We start from the raw sequence: 17618 nt of genomic DNA, 5'->3' as shown, positions 1-17618 counted from the left end.
CCGACCGTCTTTGGCGCCGACGGGAGACGAAATGATATATTTTGTGTTATTCTTATTTTTGTCAATAGGTCAGATTTATATGCCCTTTAATCACTTTGGGCATTACACTTTCAACATGTTCAATTTGAACCATAAACTAAATTACAATTCAATAAAGTCTAAAAAAAAGTATACATTTAAAAAATAAGGGAATTTGATTTCCATTGTAAAAATAAGAATATGTAACTGATAAAAATAATAAAAATAAAAAACAATTTTTTGATAAATTTTATCAGAAAATTTGTTTGATAATTTATTTTTTTATTAATTATCACTCTTCTATAAAGATTAAATAATATTTTTCCAAAGTTATCTATTTACAACTCAATCTTGAAACATTAAGAAGATATAATTGACATAAAAAACAAATAATTTGATCATGTTTATTTTTTAAATCATACTTAGTACATGTCATTTGTACAAATGACATTTTTTTTATGTTTTGTTTGCTTGAAATTCTTTGAGAATTTAAAGGGTTTAAGACAAGGGATTCTCTTTCTTCTTTCTTATTTGTTATTATTATGGAAGCCTTTTAGAAGGATGTTGTTGGTCGAAAATGCATGTTTGTTTCGTGGGGTGGAGTGCGGTTCGAGACGATATTCGTTCTCTACGTCTCATCTATTATTTACAGATGACACTCTTTGTATGATTCAGACTACTGAGAGAATGTTAAGTACCTTCGTGGTATTTTTTGGTTATTTGGAGCGTGTTTGGGACTGCGTGTTATTTGGGTAAGTCTGATATTTTTTTCTCTAATTCAGTATCATCTAGGAAAAAGATTAGATTGGCATTTATACTGGGATTTAAAATTGGGTTTTTTCCGGCTACGTATCTTGGGCTCCATTTAGGGGCTAAAGCTAGATTCAAAGCTTCTTGGGACCCGATTATCAGTAATTGAGAGAAAACTTCACATTTGGAAAAGTAAGATTATTTCAAAGGGAGGTCGTTTAGTCCTTATCAAGAGCGTTTTTTTTTTCAATGCCAACTTATATGATGTCTCTATTTGTCCTCCCAAAGTGTGTGGCCGTGAAGATGGAGATAAGTATGTGTAAATTCTTATGGGGATCGTCAGTTTCCTCGTTTTCTCATTTAGTGAGTTGGGATAATGTTAAATTAATAAAAGAGCATGGGGACTGGGAATTCGCAATCTTGTTTCTTTTAATAAAGCATTATTATACAAATGGTGTATTATATTTACATATGAGAAAGAGAGTATTTGGGTCAAATTGATTTAATATAAATATGGTCAGGATAAGTCTGGTTGGTTCACCAAAAATTCTTATAGGCTCGTGAGATGTAACATTTGGAGTGATATTTATGTCATGTGGAAGGTTTATCGGGAGAATTCAATTTTTATTATGGGTGATGGAAGTTCGATTAGTTTTTTGGACAACAATTGGTGTGGTGGTAAATGTTTGGGGAATGTTCTCCCCGAGCTTGCTTCTATTTCTATTTGTAGAGATGCATCGATCAAAGATATATATACATTCGATCTAGTGGTTTTGCTAACCGTATCAAGTATAGAAAAAGATTGAATAGTGAAGAAAACATGTTCAATGATAGACTTTTTGTTCATGATTAAAAATAAGGGGTTAAACCAGTCTTCTCGAAATTCTATGCAGTGGCGTGATCCAAATAACTTTCATGTGGGACATTGTTACACTTTGTTTAATAAAGTTAACCCGATTGATCTTTGTTAGAAAAATTTATGGAAGTCTAAGATGCCTAACAAGATCTATTTTTTTGGATGGACTGTTATTTACGGCGGAATTCTCACTGACGATAGATGTATGTCGTTGTCGTATGTGTTACAAAGAGGTTTATACAACTTCTCATCTATCTTTACATTGTCACGTTGTTGCAAATATATGAAGTCTTTTGTGGAATTTGACTGAAATACAATGTGTCATGCTGGAAACTCTTAGTGGCTATTAGGAGGCATGGATTAGGCGACTAAAAATGCGAGACTTAGAAAATGAGTCTCTATCTCTAAAAATTTTCTGGTGGACTATCTTGTTGGAAAAAAATTGAAAAACTTTTAACAATGAAAGTAGACCGTTAAGGATTATTCACAATGTCATAATCATAACGATGTCGGAGATTAAATTCACAAAACCTGTGAGTTCGTATAGAGATTTTATTGCGTTTTTTGAAAATCTTCGAGTCAATTAATTATTCTATAATTGTATTCAATTTGTACATTTTTATCATTGTGCTTAAAAGATTTTTTAATTAAATGTACCATTTTTAAAACAAAATTATTTGTTAAAAAAATTTAACTTAAACAACTTTATAATTTTTTTTTTCAAAGTAATAATCTTTACTAAGAATTAAAAGAATATTTAGAACATTATATTCTTTATGTACAAATAATTTTTTTGAATACTGGTCAAATAATTTTTTAAAAAAATTAATAAAACATGTCGATAACAAACTTTCTTATTAATATAGTTTGTTATAGTATTCAAAGTAAACATTTTATTATGGTACAAAATTAGTTTCTATAATAACTCATCTAATTGGAAAAGCTAACAAATAACTAACTTGAATTCAATTACTATCAAAATTCGATCAATTTTGAAATTTTCAAATAGTTCTACCTTATTCGATCAATTTCGAAACATTAAACCTTGTTTTTTTTATGATTGAATTTTTGTTTTATTTTTGACAATACAATTTGAATAGGGTTGTTTATCTTATATAGAAAAAATGGATGATAAATTTGTATTTGCCCAAAAATAGCCATGGGATTGAAACATAATGGATTGGATAGGAAAAAGAAGAATCAAACATGTCTTTTCTTCTTCTCCATCATTCTCCACCGTTAACATTCCGAACCACCACTCTTCCTCCGGCAAAACCCACCAAACCGCCGGCGAATCGTCTCGCCCTTACCACTTCAACTGATTACACTAAATGGGTTTCTGGATTTCGTACCAAAGCTCTAAACTTTACTCTATCTACTGCTCTGTCTCTTGTTTTCTCTTTCTCAGGTCCAAAGATTTCATTTATTTAATTTCTTCTTAATGGGTTTTTTCTGTTCTTGAATTGGAATTGAGAATGGGGTTACTTTTGTAGGAGTTGGATTTGCAGAGGGAAAGGTAGGAGTAAACAAACCGGAATTGCTTCCAAAGGAGTTTAGTACTGTCATTGATGCCGCCGGATTCCTATCCGATGGTCAGGTTATAAGTTTCCCTTTTCTTCTTCTACATTTATAACCATGAACAAAAACATGTAGATTGAGAGTATAAGGCATGTTGGATCCTGGTTAATTGGATAATCTTCTATGTTATTTAAAAATATAATGTTATTGGGAAAGGTTATTCAAAATTAAGTCATCTGGTAAGAAAAACAAGTACATTGAGATTTGTTTAAGATTTCAAATATCTTAAGGATTGATTCTTACTTAAAATAGTCATAATTGAGAGGATAATACAAAAACAAAAAGATAGTTTGATTGATGATTTGAATAATGTAAACTAAATCCAATTAGCACATCTTAAAACCTAATGAGATCAAAGCAATGTGACTACAGGTGAAAGTTTGAGCAAATCAAACCTATTAATCAACTAAATCGAATTTATTTGTTATTCAACTGCCGATTAGATTGAAGATTTTTTAAAACCGATATCAATAGCTCTAATGAATTGTTTTTATTGAAAAAATGACACTACTAACTCCTCTAAAAGTGACATTGCATAACATCCACACTTTATAACTAAACTACTAAAGAGATAGTATTTTTTTTTAAATGTATGTTATCAGTATTGAATTTCGAATTATAATGAACCCTTTCGAACTTTGACTTTGACTTACTACGTTTGAAGGAGAAAAGGCTGGCCAATGAGATATTATCATTGGAAAAGGATACCGGATATAAGTTGAGAGTACTAGCTCAAAACTATCCCAATACACCTGGTAACTTTTGTTTTAGAAAATGGATATTATCGAGTTCATCTTTCAATACAAACTTCAACATTTTGTATCTGTTTACAGGATTGGCAATTAAAGATTATTGGAAAGTTGATGATAGAACCGTAGTTTTTGTCGCTGACCCAACCTTCGGTTAGAACATACACCACTTTGTGTGTCCTTTTCTTTCATGTAAGGTGATGAAATTACTTTAGAAACTGTGTTTTAATTTTTTTGTATTTTCAGGTAATCTACTAAATTTCAATGTGGGAGTTACGGTTGATTTAGATGTGCCACGAAATTTCTGGAGTCGTGTAGCAGGAAAATACGGAAACATGTTTTATTGGAAAGAGAAGGTGAAGATGTTTTCTCTGTTTTTATGGTTAAGTTTTAGGTTTGGAAGTGATTTTTGTGTGTTTATTTGTAGGGGGAAGATGCATCAATTGAAGAGGCTGTTATGGCTATAACAACATGCTTAAGAGATTCATCTAACTGTTCTGTTGATGTAAACTAATGCCAACTATTAGCAAATATTGTCTTTTTACCCGATAAGATATACGCAACAAACTTCTCCTTTTGGTTTATTCGAGTAATAATCAATTATCAAACAAGTTTATCTCCTTGCTAAACTAACACTTAGGTAAATTTGAGAAGACCATTTTGCTTTAATTTCAGATAATCCTTATGACATCATGATATGAATATTAGGTGTAATCTTACAAAGAAAGACTTATATAGACAATAATGAGAATGTTTAAATTAAAAGCAAGTCAATGTCTATTCCAAACAAAGACTTTAATAAAAGAATACCCACAATGAGTCATGACCAATATATGCTTCAAAGGGTGGATTATCAGTTTATAAGCAATCCCCAAAAGGCTAGCAGATTTACTTGATAACATAAACAATTTACCTTTTTCTTTGCATGAATTAGAAGAAAAGCATAAATCTCTACAATCTTTAAGGATAGCCATTCACTTCCTTTCCCCATAAGTCATCATCTTTTATTCTATTCTTGCATTGAACAAAGAACAAAACTTGAACATCACAATTACCCACAACTACCTGATTTCTCAATTTGGATCTAGATGTGATCATTTTAGAATCACCATTCATAAAGTCATCGGCAGTTTCTGAACCAGGTAGGTTCATATAGATATACAAAAAGAAGAAAAAAATCAGATTCAAACTCCAAACAACCCATCATTAGATAAAAGCTTCAACTACATTCAACTAGCAAATCCAGTTTACAATTATGAAACTTCCATTTCAGATTCAGTATCAACACAACCCATCAAAAGTTCAAAATACATTCAATTAACCTCTTCATTAACAGTTTTAATCCAGATAAAAAAAGTGTTTCCTTTTTTCAGATTCAACATCCACATAACCCATCATAAGATAAAAGCTTCAAAATACATTCAACTAACCACTCCATTGACAGTTCTGTGCCACAAATCCAGATAGAAAAATGTTTCCCATCAAGCCATTATGAAACTTCCTTTTTCAAATTCAATATCCACATAACCTAATAAGATAAAAGCTTCTAAATACATTCAACTAACCTCTTCTTTGACAGTCCCAAACCAAATTCAAATCCAGACAAATGTTTCCAAATCAAGCATTATGAAGAGTCTTTTCTTCAGATTCACATCCACACAACTCATCAAAAAATTTCAAAATACATTCAACTAACCTATTCATTGACAGTTTTAAACTAAGTTTAAATCCAGATACAAAAATGTTTTCTAAATCAAGAAGCCATTATGAGACTTCCTTTTTCAGATTCAATATCTACACAACCAACACATCCTAAGATACAAAACTCAAATTTTTTCATTGACAGGCCTGAGCCAAGTTCAAATTCATATACAAAAATGTTTCTGAATCAAGAAGTCATTTATTTAACTTCCTTTTTCAGATTCAACATCTACACAACCAACCCATGCTAAGATAAAAAAAACTTCAAAATACATTCAACTAACATCTTCATTGACATGTCTAAGTCAGGTTTAATCCAAATACAAAAATGTTTCCAAATCAAGAAGCCAATAATATGAAACTTCCTTTTTCAGATTCAAAATCTACACAGCTAACCCATCATATGATAAAATAAAATAACTTCCAAATACATTAAACTAACCTCTTCAATGACAGATCTAAGGCAGGTTTTAATCTAAATACAAAAATATTTCCAAATCAAGCATAGTAAAAATTCCTTTTTCAGATTTCAGCATCTACAGATCCACACAGCCCATCTAAGATAAAAACTTCAAAATACATTCAACTAACCTCTTCATTGACCATTCTAAGCCTAGATTCAAATCCAGATAAAAAAAATGCTCCCAAATTTATGAAACTTCCTTCTTAAAGTTCAACATCCACACAATCCATCATAACATAAAAGCTTCAAACTACATCCAACTAACCTATTCAATGACAGTTCTGAGCAAGGTTTTGAATACAAAATGTTTCCAAATCAAGAAGTCATTAGAAAATTCCTTTTTCAGATTCAACATCCACACAAACCAACCCGATCATAAGACAAAAGCAAATTTAAGCTAACCTCTCATCTCATTAAGAAATTCAATGAAGAAACAAATGTATTTCAATGATAAACAAAATTAAGATTAACAACATTGAATATCTCATCTTCCCCAAGTTCAGCAAGAATAAAAAGAGAAACAACAAAGAAAGTACATAAATTGCTCATCCTTGAATTCACAAAATCCCAAGGATATTAAGTCAAAATGATCAATTTAAACCCTCCCCTTCTTTTTTTTAAAGAAAGAAAAAAAAATTCAGAAGATAATATATACAATGAAAAAAAACCAAAAACAAAGCAGAAGTAATGAGAATCCAGTTCAGATCAAAAGTGTACCCAATCAATCAATCGATCAATCTATCTGATGGTGACAAACTTGTTTGTTCCATGTTTGGCCCAGTGATTCCTGAGATCAATCGGGTTATTAAAATTATAACATTCAGAAGCCAGCTTCTCGAGAACCTTCTTGAAAGCTCCCTGACTCATCTTCCTTCCAGCAATCCTAGCACCTCGTCTCTTAGTGCTCATCGGCAATGGATAAGTTGATATAGTAGTAGTACAACAAGCCGATTGCCAGCCACCACATCCCCATCGATAACATTGCTGAACCGCACCAGTACAAGAGCAAACCGGGATAGGAATAGTTGATATGTCCATATTCATACCATTGATAAGCATATTCATATCCATACTCTTCTTCGGTTGCTTAGCTCTTTGAACAGACGAAGAAGAATTCCCATTCTCCTTAGGCATAACAGAAGGACCTTTCTTACTCTTCTTCGGTTTAGGACCTTTAGGATTGCTACTGCTGCTGCTGTTGCAGTTTCTCTTCTTCAAAGTGCCAACAACTTCATTTCCAACACCATTTGGATCTTCCAATGTCTCTGGCGGTGGTAGAATCTGGTGCATTGGATGGGTTAATCCAGGCTCTGGAAGAACATTGAAATTAGGGTTTATGGGTAAAACGTTAATGAACTTGTCTCTTTGCTGATTCAACCAACTTTCCCTTAAATAGTCCATGTGTTGTAAATTGGGAGGTTCTGAAACAGCACAATCTCTGGATTGGAAACCGCCATTATTAGTACTATTGTTGTTATTATTACCCATCATCATAAATGCATTAGGATTATGATGATGTTGATGGTGAGGATGAGGATGAGGAACAGGATGAGGAACAGGATGATGATCTCTCCCTGTAGTAAAGAATGGTTTCACATTTTGCTCAGAAACTGTTGGCATCAATTGCAGACCCAGATGACTTTTAAAGTTAGAAGGTTCATAATATCCCCAGTTCTGCATATTCAAACCATCGTCTTCCATCTAATCGAATACAAACAAAAGAGGATAAATGCCTTAAATCCACCATCATAATTGCGGGTTCAAAGCCAACAAACTAGATAAAGAAATTAAATCGCAGTTAAAAGATCAAAACTTTTTTTATAAGGAAACACAAGATCTAAAGATCCCAACAATCCCATGTAATCCCAACAATAGATTCGTCAAACATAACTAAATAGATCATAAATAACAAAAATTGAAACGTAATGCTGATAAAACAAGAACAAAAAAGATAGATCCATCCATAAATAACCCATTATCCGAATCAGATTGATCAACATGCATGCCGGCGGCCTGTTGCAGCTGGTACGAACAAATACAGATTCTCTAGAGAGATAAGTAAATTAAAGCCTATATTATTGAGAAAGAGAGAGGAGAGAGATAGAGAAACTTACTTGTGGATAAACACAGGTTCAAAAAGAGGAGAGAGGAGAGAGAAACACAGAGAGAAAGAGAGAGGAGAGAGAAATCTTGGAGGTGGGGATGGGCCGGGGAGGCGCAGAGAGAGAGAAAGAGAGGGTGAGAGAGACACCAACAGAGACAACCTTTATTCTTTTTGTTTGAACTCATCAGGTTAAAGAAGAATAACAAGCTTTTCTTTATAACCTCCCACATCCCACTTTTATATTTATTATCTAATTTACATTCATTCTTAATCAATTAAATTAAATTAAATTAAATTAAATTAAACAAAACAAACAAAACCCATCTTTATTATCTATTTTTCTATATAACCCACAATTTGTTAGGTAATAAAAATAAACATTATTTATTCAATTTTACAATGAACTATATATAAAAAGAACATCTTGGAGAAGCCCTACTTGGTTAACTTTTTTCTATATGAGAAGAAGACCCACTTAGGTTTTTCCTTTTGGGCATGTAAGTTTAAAACCAATCATTTTTTCTTTCCCATCTTAATTTCATTTTCTTATGTTCATTTGTGATTATTGATTTTACATTTTACTCATTTCCTTGAGAACTTTTGCCTTCTCTTCTTGTAATTTTTTCCTAATTTATAACCACTTCATTAAATAAACAAAATTTAATGTGACGTTTTAATTGTTTGAAACTAAATATATTAGAGTTTCATCTTGAAAAAAAATTGCATTGAAATATCATATAAACTTCCTTTGTTCAATGAACATATTAAGATTTGATATGACTTGTGTTAGGTTATTAATTCAAATCTTCTTTGTTCAATGAACATAGATTTGATATAACTCGTGTTAGATTATTAATTCGAATCTTATTTTGTTATTTATTCGAATCCTCACAAATGAACCATTTAAAAAATTATTATTAATAATAATAGTGAAAAATCTTGTCTAAAAGAACAAAAATGTCAAATTCAATTCAATAAATTTTGTTCACTAATTTATTTTGAATAGAGAAACATAAGCTAATGGTTCTTTACTTTGAAAGAAAAAAAGATGGTAATAATAATGTTGGTACTAAATGTGTTGGTTTATTAAAATATATGATAAACTTATATATAGTATTTTAACAATGTTAGTGTTATAATAATATGAAATCCATTCATTCATACCCATCTAATGAAATATTTGTTCCAAATTCAAAAGAAAATAAAGGGGAAGCCATTTTTTCTTTACTTGGATTATGACAAAGAAACACTACTTTTGACTAAAACAAAACAAAAGACCAATAAAAAAAATGAGGTTTAGACTTTAGAGTAGAAGCCTGGTAGAAAAAAACTACTACATAAACATGATACACATGGCTAGTCCTTTTGTTTAACATTTCTGCAAATAACTAGGCTGAGGACATTTTATGTTGGTTCAAGTCCAAAAACAAGGCATCGAATTAGTGCAATATGACCAATTTTCTTAAAAAAAGGAAGAATAAAAAACTGATTCTGTCTCATCTTATCGCGTGAAGCATTTGAGTTGAATCAAACAACGAGATTTAAGGCATTGATTTTTATACCATGTCATGTGAGTGTATTTTACCTACCAAATGAGGAAACAAACGAGTTTCCCATGGTTGAACAAGAATTATGCATCTTATGTCTCAGTTCAATTCTGTAAATACCCCTGGATTGAACTTCTTGTTCAAGGCATCTGCAGCAGCTTGCAGTTTTTCTTCATCCTAAACCAAAACTCAAAAAGTTTAGAATTGGGCTTAAGGTGGTCAGTTTACTTTCTTCCATGTATAATATTTATTATTTATTCAATAAATCTTGACGAAAGACGAAAACACAATTGAAGATGAACAACTTTCTATTTATGTTTTGAAATGTTAAAAGTTTGTATTAACAAATTGTCGCGAATACTACTTCTAATTTATGTCTATTTTTGTCTGTGTATCTGAATTCAAATACAAAAATGTTAGGAAACTAAACTTAGTCAGACACATTCAAAAACCTTTTTTTGTAAGTTTTTGCATGCCCTATACCCAACTCAATCATCAATGTTGCGTTGAATTGGTATGAATAATTGACACAATATATGTCTTTAGCTTTGTCTATTAGTGCTCTATATCTTACCTTGCCTTCAAAATGTATCACAAGCATGCTATTTCTTGACTTGCGGTGACACCCTAGAAATTCGTAACAAGAGAACTTTTAGGAGAATGAAATGTTTTTTTCTATAGGGTAAACTTATTCATCTGACAACATGCAATGTTCGAGTTTTTTACCTATATAAAGATCTGGGTAATCAAGACACAGTTTTGATAGCTCTTGAGAAAGTTCCACCTGCATAGAGCATAGAGTTGGTCAATATGCAGCAAATATTGCTTTATCTATATCATTGGAACACATTTTCGCTTAAAAAGTCCTCTAACATACAGATATTTCTACAGTTGTTTCTCTTTTGAAATAAAACAAGTTCCAACAACTTCAATACCATAATTAGTAAAGTAGTCCAATTCCCAGATTAGTAGAGATATATAAAAGTAATATAGCAAGACCCAAGTTAACATGGAAACGGTTTGATGTAGATAAGTTCTCTATATTCAAAAGAATTAATGAAATGATGCAAGGACATCTCCATTTGGGGAACTTTAAATTTGTTTCAGTATCTTGATCAGAAACAACAAATTTAGAATATGTATGGGACTAAATTTAGTTTTCAAATATATTTGTATCTGGATCCAGATTCAACTATAGAAACAAAAATCAAAACTGTGGCTATAAAGTGATGGCATTTAATCAAAACCATCTTAAAATCTAATAATGCAATGTATGTGAAAGAACATCTCTACAGATTTTGTGTCATAAAGAATTGATAATTGGCATGGTGGTGGATCGCTATGCTAGCCTCCTCAATGGAAAGAGAAACATGGTCTAAAACAAAATATAATTGAGGATTTATGTGGCAAAACACATCTTACTTTCTATGCCCGTCACCAAAACAGTAATTTGTATTTACCCCCATTGTCCAACGGTCCCCATTTTATGGGACAATGGCATCATCCGAAAAGAGTTTAAAAGTAGTTAATAGTATAGTTTCACATACAAAAAACAAAAAAAGGAAACAAAAGCAAACCATCCAGATTAGCTAAGTGATGAAATGGTACAGATGCTACTACATACATCATATAGAGTTGTTGTGAAGGACTTCGAGACAAGTGGTTCTGCCAATGTGAGCAGGCTGCCTGATCTCGACAATTCAATAATGCATTCCCACTCCATGTCCAACTCATCCACATTGGTTGCCACAAGAACAATCACATTTAAGCATTTGATCTACAAGTGACAAATCCAAAGTCATATTTAAGACGTTTCTATTGAAAATAACAGCCCAAAGAAGTATAAACTAGGCAAGCAAATGAAGTTGTCAGCTTCCAAAAACATACCAATGGAACCGGCAGCTTCTCATGATGCAGTAATTCAGTAATACCCTCAGGCAACTGAGCCATCTGAGAAGAAAAACGAGAAAAACACTAATATTATTCTTTGATGTCATATTGTGTGAAAAATTATTTTTAAATGAACTGATACCAGATGCAATATTTACACAAGTCATTTCATGCATGGCCTTGATTTAGTTAGGTTGCAGTTTTTTTTCCTAATGAAAAAGTAAGCGTAAACCACAAAAAGGAAAAAGAAAAAAAATAGAAAAAGGCACCCAAAACTACACTTGTAGATTGAGCGTATCTTAAAATGAGCTGTGTTTGGAAGGAACACCACATGAATGCAATTGAGCACCATCAAACTAAAATCCAGCTTGTGAACTCATCAAACCACCAATTCATTCCCCCCCAAATAAAGCCACCAATTCATTTTTCAAATGAAACTGTGGTTTCACTCAGCCATACATTTTTATGTTTCCCAAAATAAATTGGCCATTTTTCATTGGGATCCAACCACAGGTACAACCATCATTTCAGCTAAATGAAAATGTGAGTCACACTTTCTTACACAACGAAAAATGAATATGATTTTCAAATGAATTGGCGAATCCACATTGGGATTGAGTAACAATTTTTCTAAAAGATGCGTTTCCAAATGAGTTCAATGTTCTTTTACTAACTAGTATTTATGCAAAATATGTCCTAATAAAGTAGTTCCGATGGAATTAGAAATGCAACAAGTACTTCCAACATGATCATATATATTATTACCTCATTTTTGTCACCTGTGCATTTTTCACCAATAAGATGCCTAAGATATTCTTCAAACTCCTCATCTGGGGCCTATACAGTAAATTTTAAGTAAAACGAGTTACTCTTAGAATTTAACAACTAGAGGAAGATTATAAGTTCAATCATTGTTTCTTAATCAATGTGATAGGCTAAGCATTAAAAATAGCAACAACTGAAACATATAATTAGAAGATTGACATCCCAATAAACATAGCAATAAAAACAATGATTTTTTATATTTCCACAACAAACCGTTCGAACTCCAAATGCTTTTGCAACTCCTGCAACAGCAACATCTGAGTGAAGTGGACCAACCGCGCCATATATGAAAACCTGCAAAACCATTTCAATTTCCTAATTACTTTTATCATGAACAATCCATGTATTTGGAAAACAAAGAGAAAAACAGCTTTAGAACATCATCTTCCTGATACCATATCATTTGTAGACTTGCGCCTTTCAACTTCTTCAGCTACTGAGTCTACCTGGATTGGGAAGAATGTCAAAAGGTAGAAAAATCAAAATACATGAATCAAAGCATCCAAAAATCTCATCCTTAGTTCTTAATAGTTAGTGAACCCATGCTTTTAAGCCTGTATGGGAATTGACAACATAAATTTTTTACAAGATTTATTTCCAATAGTGTATAGAGAGAAGAACCAATAATGTTTTTTTATTGCATAGACAATCCATAGTCATGGAAACTTATAAGCCAATTATTATATATACAAGCATTTGAAATCTAATCAGAAATACTAATCCAACATCATTTGATGATTCAGTTGTTCAATAACAATGGTGAGGTCACATGGTAAAAACTTGATATATGCATTGTTTATTAGTAATCGCTTTCACGACAACTCTATCCATATAAACTTGAACATTTCAAAAAGAAAAATATCTAATCATAATGTTATCCATTACAGTATAGAAAAGAGTGTCAACAATGTTTTTATTGAGTAGGAAACAATCCCATAGTCCTGATCCTTAGAACAGGAATGCATGGAAACTTATAAGCCAATTAATAATATATAAGCATCAGAAATCTAATCAGAAATACCAATCCAACATGGTTTTATGGTTGAGTTGTTTAATGAACAATATTGAGGTCGTGTGGCCAAGAGTTGGAGTAGACACTATTTATTAGAAGTTGCTTTCGCGACAACTCTACTAATACAAACTTCAACATTTCAAAAGAACAAGGTATCTAATCAGAACTACTTACATTGTTTGAAACCACTGCTACACGTGATACAAGCCAGCCTACAGAATGCAGTTTTTTGCACAAAGAAGGTCCTATTAAGTCCTCGACACTACCAGACCTGAGCTATGGAACCAACAAGGATAAAATCAAAGACGGTCTGTAAATTGATGCGAGGAGCTAACATAATTGTCAAGACAAAGAAAAAAGACGGGAGAAAATGTTTTTGACAATAAGAAATTAAGAAACTCAAATATATAAGATTCTGTGAATGTGCATAGTTGTCAAACAAAAGGCAAGAATACAGCCAATATGGGAGAATATTTCCCCCCATAAAAACCATTACACAAATAATAACTCAAACAGTTGAGGAACTAGGAATGCCTTAATGTTTTAACAACTTATCAGCAGGCCTTATCAATAAAATACTAAGTCAAATGCAGTTTTTTTTAAATTAGAACCTATAACATAAAATAATAATAATAACAGAAGATTATGGTCACTGATTCTCAACTACTGATAAACCAAAAGAATATTCTTCTTGAACAACAAGATCAAACATATTAAGTATTTTAAGGTAATGTGATACAGTACATATATTAGGGTTTCAATTTTTAATGTGCTGATCACACAAGGACACATGGCCAGTAAATTAGAAAAATTAGATAAACATTGTTGATAAATATCAAGTTAGGATAATCATGTTAGTGGATAATTATTAGTAATTAGATTAGTATTTTATTATTTCAAGTTTTATGGCTTAGATAATATATGACAATATTGATAATCAGCTGATTAAATTCTAGAATCTCACTTCCACTAAGAATACCCTAATGTAAGTTGGGGGCATGTAGATGGGGTCCTTCTAGCATTCTAATATTGAATAAACCTGGTTGTAAAAAAAGTCTAGAATCTCTCTCAAATTTTATGAGTCTCATCTCCCTTCTTCCAAGGAGGCATAAAATTTGAGTTCGATCATAATGGTATCCCTAAGACCACGACAAACTCAAAATTTTAGAAATATACCATGTGAAAGGAAGGATATACCACCAAGTGATAATAGTGTATGTGAAAGAATGAAATAACATACAACATAGTATTCTGAATCATAGACCAGACACCAAAACAAAAAGAGAAAATGAAAACCTGAAAGTAGAATAACAATATGACAATTCAAGTAACCAAGGTTAAAAACAATGGCAATAACATTCTTGGGAAGAGTGTAAGAAACAAGGAGCTTACAAAATCTCATCTCCCACAGCAATTATTGAGGCTGTAAGCATGCCACCTGAACGTGTTTCTTCATTTTTAAGGCCATTGCAGACAGCTGGATATCGTCCAGACAAAGAGCGGGAAGATTTCTTTATCCTTCCTGCTCTTTCTAATCTCCCATCTGAAAGTAAATACGCAGGCCTGAATTTTGCTTCGGAACTAGGGGAGTTGCCAATCGACAATAATGCATTTGGAACTGTATCATGTATGCTTCCAATTGAAGTATACCTGTGAACAAAGGCATCAATAATTGAATATAATTTTACAATGATATTTCCAGATAAAAATCAATAGCTTCACTTGACATGTAAAGAACAAGGCATACATTCCATGAAATTGACATTGTTCTCATTACATATATATGTAAATTCTCTTAGTACTTACCCTTGGTCATAAAGACTGCAATATTGAACCTTAGAAGTTAAAAGGAACGCCCACACGTCTCTGCCACATCATCCAGAAATGATTCAGATACGCCAAAATATATATAAATTCACATTGAAACGAAAGTTCTGTAATGAAATATATAATGGCTCCATCTGGAAACACCTTGAAACAAAAATTCTTGATCCAAAACGTATCAGGATGAGATTTTATTTGAATGTTAAACTTCAGACAGATTAAAAAAATTATTGGTTCTTTCTCAACAAGATCTGTGAATACAAAAACAGAAATTATATGTGTTTCCAAATGGGGCATTAATGTTCTCATCTTCATGAAACTAAAATGGTAAAAAATAATCAGCCCTGTCCTTTTTCTCTTTTTTATGATAATTACCCTGTGATGCATTACATCTGTGACTTGAGTGAGTGCAGTCTCCTCATGAAAATTGATTTTTATATCAAAGAAAATTGAAGGACCTCAATTCTGATACTTAAACACGGAAAGAAATCTTATGACCATCAAAATCAGGTCGATACTATCTTCTACTTTGCAGAAACCAAACTCTTAAATTTGAAAATAAGAGTTTCAAGTAAACTTTTGGATAGGTATATATTACATAATGAGCCACAAAATGCAAAGATTTTCGTCTCATGAAAATATCTCTCTCTAAAATCAATTTATCCAACACATAAATATCATCATTTCATAAACCAACCTGTACGACCAGTCCAAAATGGGATTAACTCTCATGAAAGATGGCCATCCAGGTGAACTAGGGGAGAATTGTTCTTGGCCAACCTACAGATGATTATTATATGTAAATTCAAAAAGCTCTATGGTTCCTTTATAAAATGAATAAAATATAGTAGTTGAAGGACTTAAGATCTCAGAAATACCGCTGTAGGATCACCAATTCGAACTCCAAGAAAAATGGCCTTGATAGGCGTGGATTTCAGTAGACCTTCCAAGCCAGACTTAAAATCTTGACGGAGAGTATCAATTTGCAATCCATAACTGCTCGGTCATGTAATTTATAAATCATCGGAGAACATGCAAACAATAAAAATGATTTAACAAATGCAATTAGCAGAACTTCTTACGTCGATGCAGTCTCATATGTGAACAAGTTGATGTCAGGAAAGGCAGAATTGCTCTCAAAATAGATAGTTCTTATTGGGAATTTTATGTCGGAATTATCAGTGTCCTTAGTTTCAACACTTTTTTCACATTGATGCAAATAGTAGCCAGCCCTGAGCAGATGGAGCAGAACCTATAAACACCAATCAATCAATACCACCATCTATCATAACAAATTCCCAGAGAATGTCTAACACAATCAATTCAATATACTCACAGTTGAATCCTTCCCACCATTAAAGCTAAATGCAACTTCTTCAATTCTGGCAAGGAAATCATTTGAAGTCAATGATTGGGTATTATCAAGTTTTGCTTTTTAAGGTTAAATAATGCAAAAGATGCAAAATTTCCTAGGAACGATAAGAATTTCTCAGACCAGATGCTGCTTATCTGGTTATGTAAATCTTACCCATTACTCAAACACCCAAATCCTAGCAAACTAATCTATTTCCACTAAAATCAGAAATACAAGAACATAAAGAGAACTCACGAATAGAGAGTAAGTGCCCTTTGAATAATGTAGATGGCGTTATTGTATTTCGTTTTCAGCCTCCTGTCATCGCTTGCCTTGATAGCTTTGTCGATCTCCATCTAAATATCAAGATACGGAAAGAGGAGACAGGAGGAGAGAGGAATTGAAGAAGAGCTCTTCTGGGTTCTGAACTGTGAAATCTTACCCGTCAAACGGAGAGGTTGAAGAAGCACAGAGATAGGGATTGGATCGGATAAATGTAGATAGATTTTCTTATCAAGACCTTACTTGATTTATTAGGTTTTTTTTTTCAAATAAAATAAATTTGTAAAAATTGATTTATTTTGGTTAAATTAATATAATATGTTAAACAATAAATACAAATATACTTTTTTTAAAAACTGTTTTGACATAAAAAAAAAATAATAATAATTGCAAAGTCCTTAATAAACAAGATACATATTAAATAAATGAATTGAGTTGGGATTTGGGATGGATTTTGATTTTTTTTTCTTTTTTGAAATTTCTTTCCATATCTTTTATATTAAACTTTTTTTTTTAATAATCAAATCATTAAATTTATTAATTATTAAATTTTTAGAAGAAAGTTATTTTCTTTTTTAATAACTTTTTTATTAATATAGTAGGATGTAATGTTTTACTTTTCACCGCACACACATCTAAATTAATATTATATTTTCTTTAGTTTA

The 17618-nt window shown here is 31.8% G+C and overlaps 3 protein-coding genes across 3 annotated transcripts; 1 reads left to right on the top strand and 2 right to left on the bottom strand.

Moving 5' to 3' along the window:
• The first annotated feature begins 2781 nt into the window (after positions 1-2781).
• Positions 2782-4618, top strand: LOC124911941 (thylakoid lumenal 15.0 kDa protein 2, chloroplastic). Its single transcript, XM_047452483.1, has 6 exons — positions 2782-3032; positions 3118-3221; positions 3867-3957; positions 4036-4104; positions 4198-4307; positions 4379-4618. The coding sequence occupies exons 1-6, from the start codon at positions 2831-2833 to the stop codon at positions 4463-4465; spliced, it is 663 nt and encodes a 220-aa protein (XP_047308439.1). The 5' UTR covers positions 2782-2830; the 3' UTR covers positions 4466-4618.
• Positions 4619-6541: 1923 nt separating this feature from the next.
• Positions 6542-8393, bottom strand: LOC124912313 (protein BASIC PENTACYSTEINE2-like). The gene is made up of 2 exons (XM_047452911.1): positions 8230-8393; positions 6542-7816 (listed from the first exon to the last, which is right to left on the bottom strand). Exon 2 carries the CDS (start codon positions 7814-7816, stop codon positions 6854-6856), a length of 963 nt encoding a protein of 320 aa, XP_047308867.1. The 5' UTR covers positions 8230-8393; the 3' UTR covers positions 6542-6853.
• Positions 8394-9423: 1030 nt separating this feature from the next.
• Positions 9424-17033, bottom strand: LOC124911607 (FAD synthase-like). The gene is made up of 16 exons (XM_047452110.1): positions 16927-17033; positions 16654-16699; positions 16400-16569; positions 16196-16313; positions 16015-16097; positions 15300-15359; positions 14886-15143; positions 13668-13764; positions 12877-12927; positions 12695-12775; positions 12422-12493; positions 11654-11716; positions 11391-11543; positions 10493-10550; positions 10341-10393; positions 9424-9943 (listed from the first exon to the last, which is right to left on the bottom strand). The coding sequence occupies exons 1-16, from the start codon at positions 17025-17027 to the stop codon at positions 9866-9868; spliced, it is 1542 nt and encodes a 513-aa protein (XP_047308066.1). The 5' UTR covers positions 17028-17033; the 3' UTR covers positions 9424-9865.
• Between the last annotated feature and the right edge of the window lie 585 nt (positions 17034-17618).

The sequence above is a fragment of the Impatiens glandulifera genome, chromosome 8, assembly GCF_907164915.1.
Source record: "Impatiens glandulifera chromosome 8, dImpGla2.1, whole genome shotgun sequence".
NCBI classification, from domain to species: domain Eukaryota; kingdom Viridiplantae; phylum Streptophyta; class Magnoliopsida; order Ericales; family Balsaminaceae; genus Impatiens; species Impatiens glandulifera.
The sequence above is the reverse complement of the archived record's forward strand: the minus strand, read 5'-3'. Positions and strand labels throughout refer to the sequence as shown.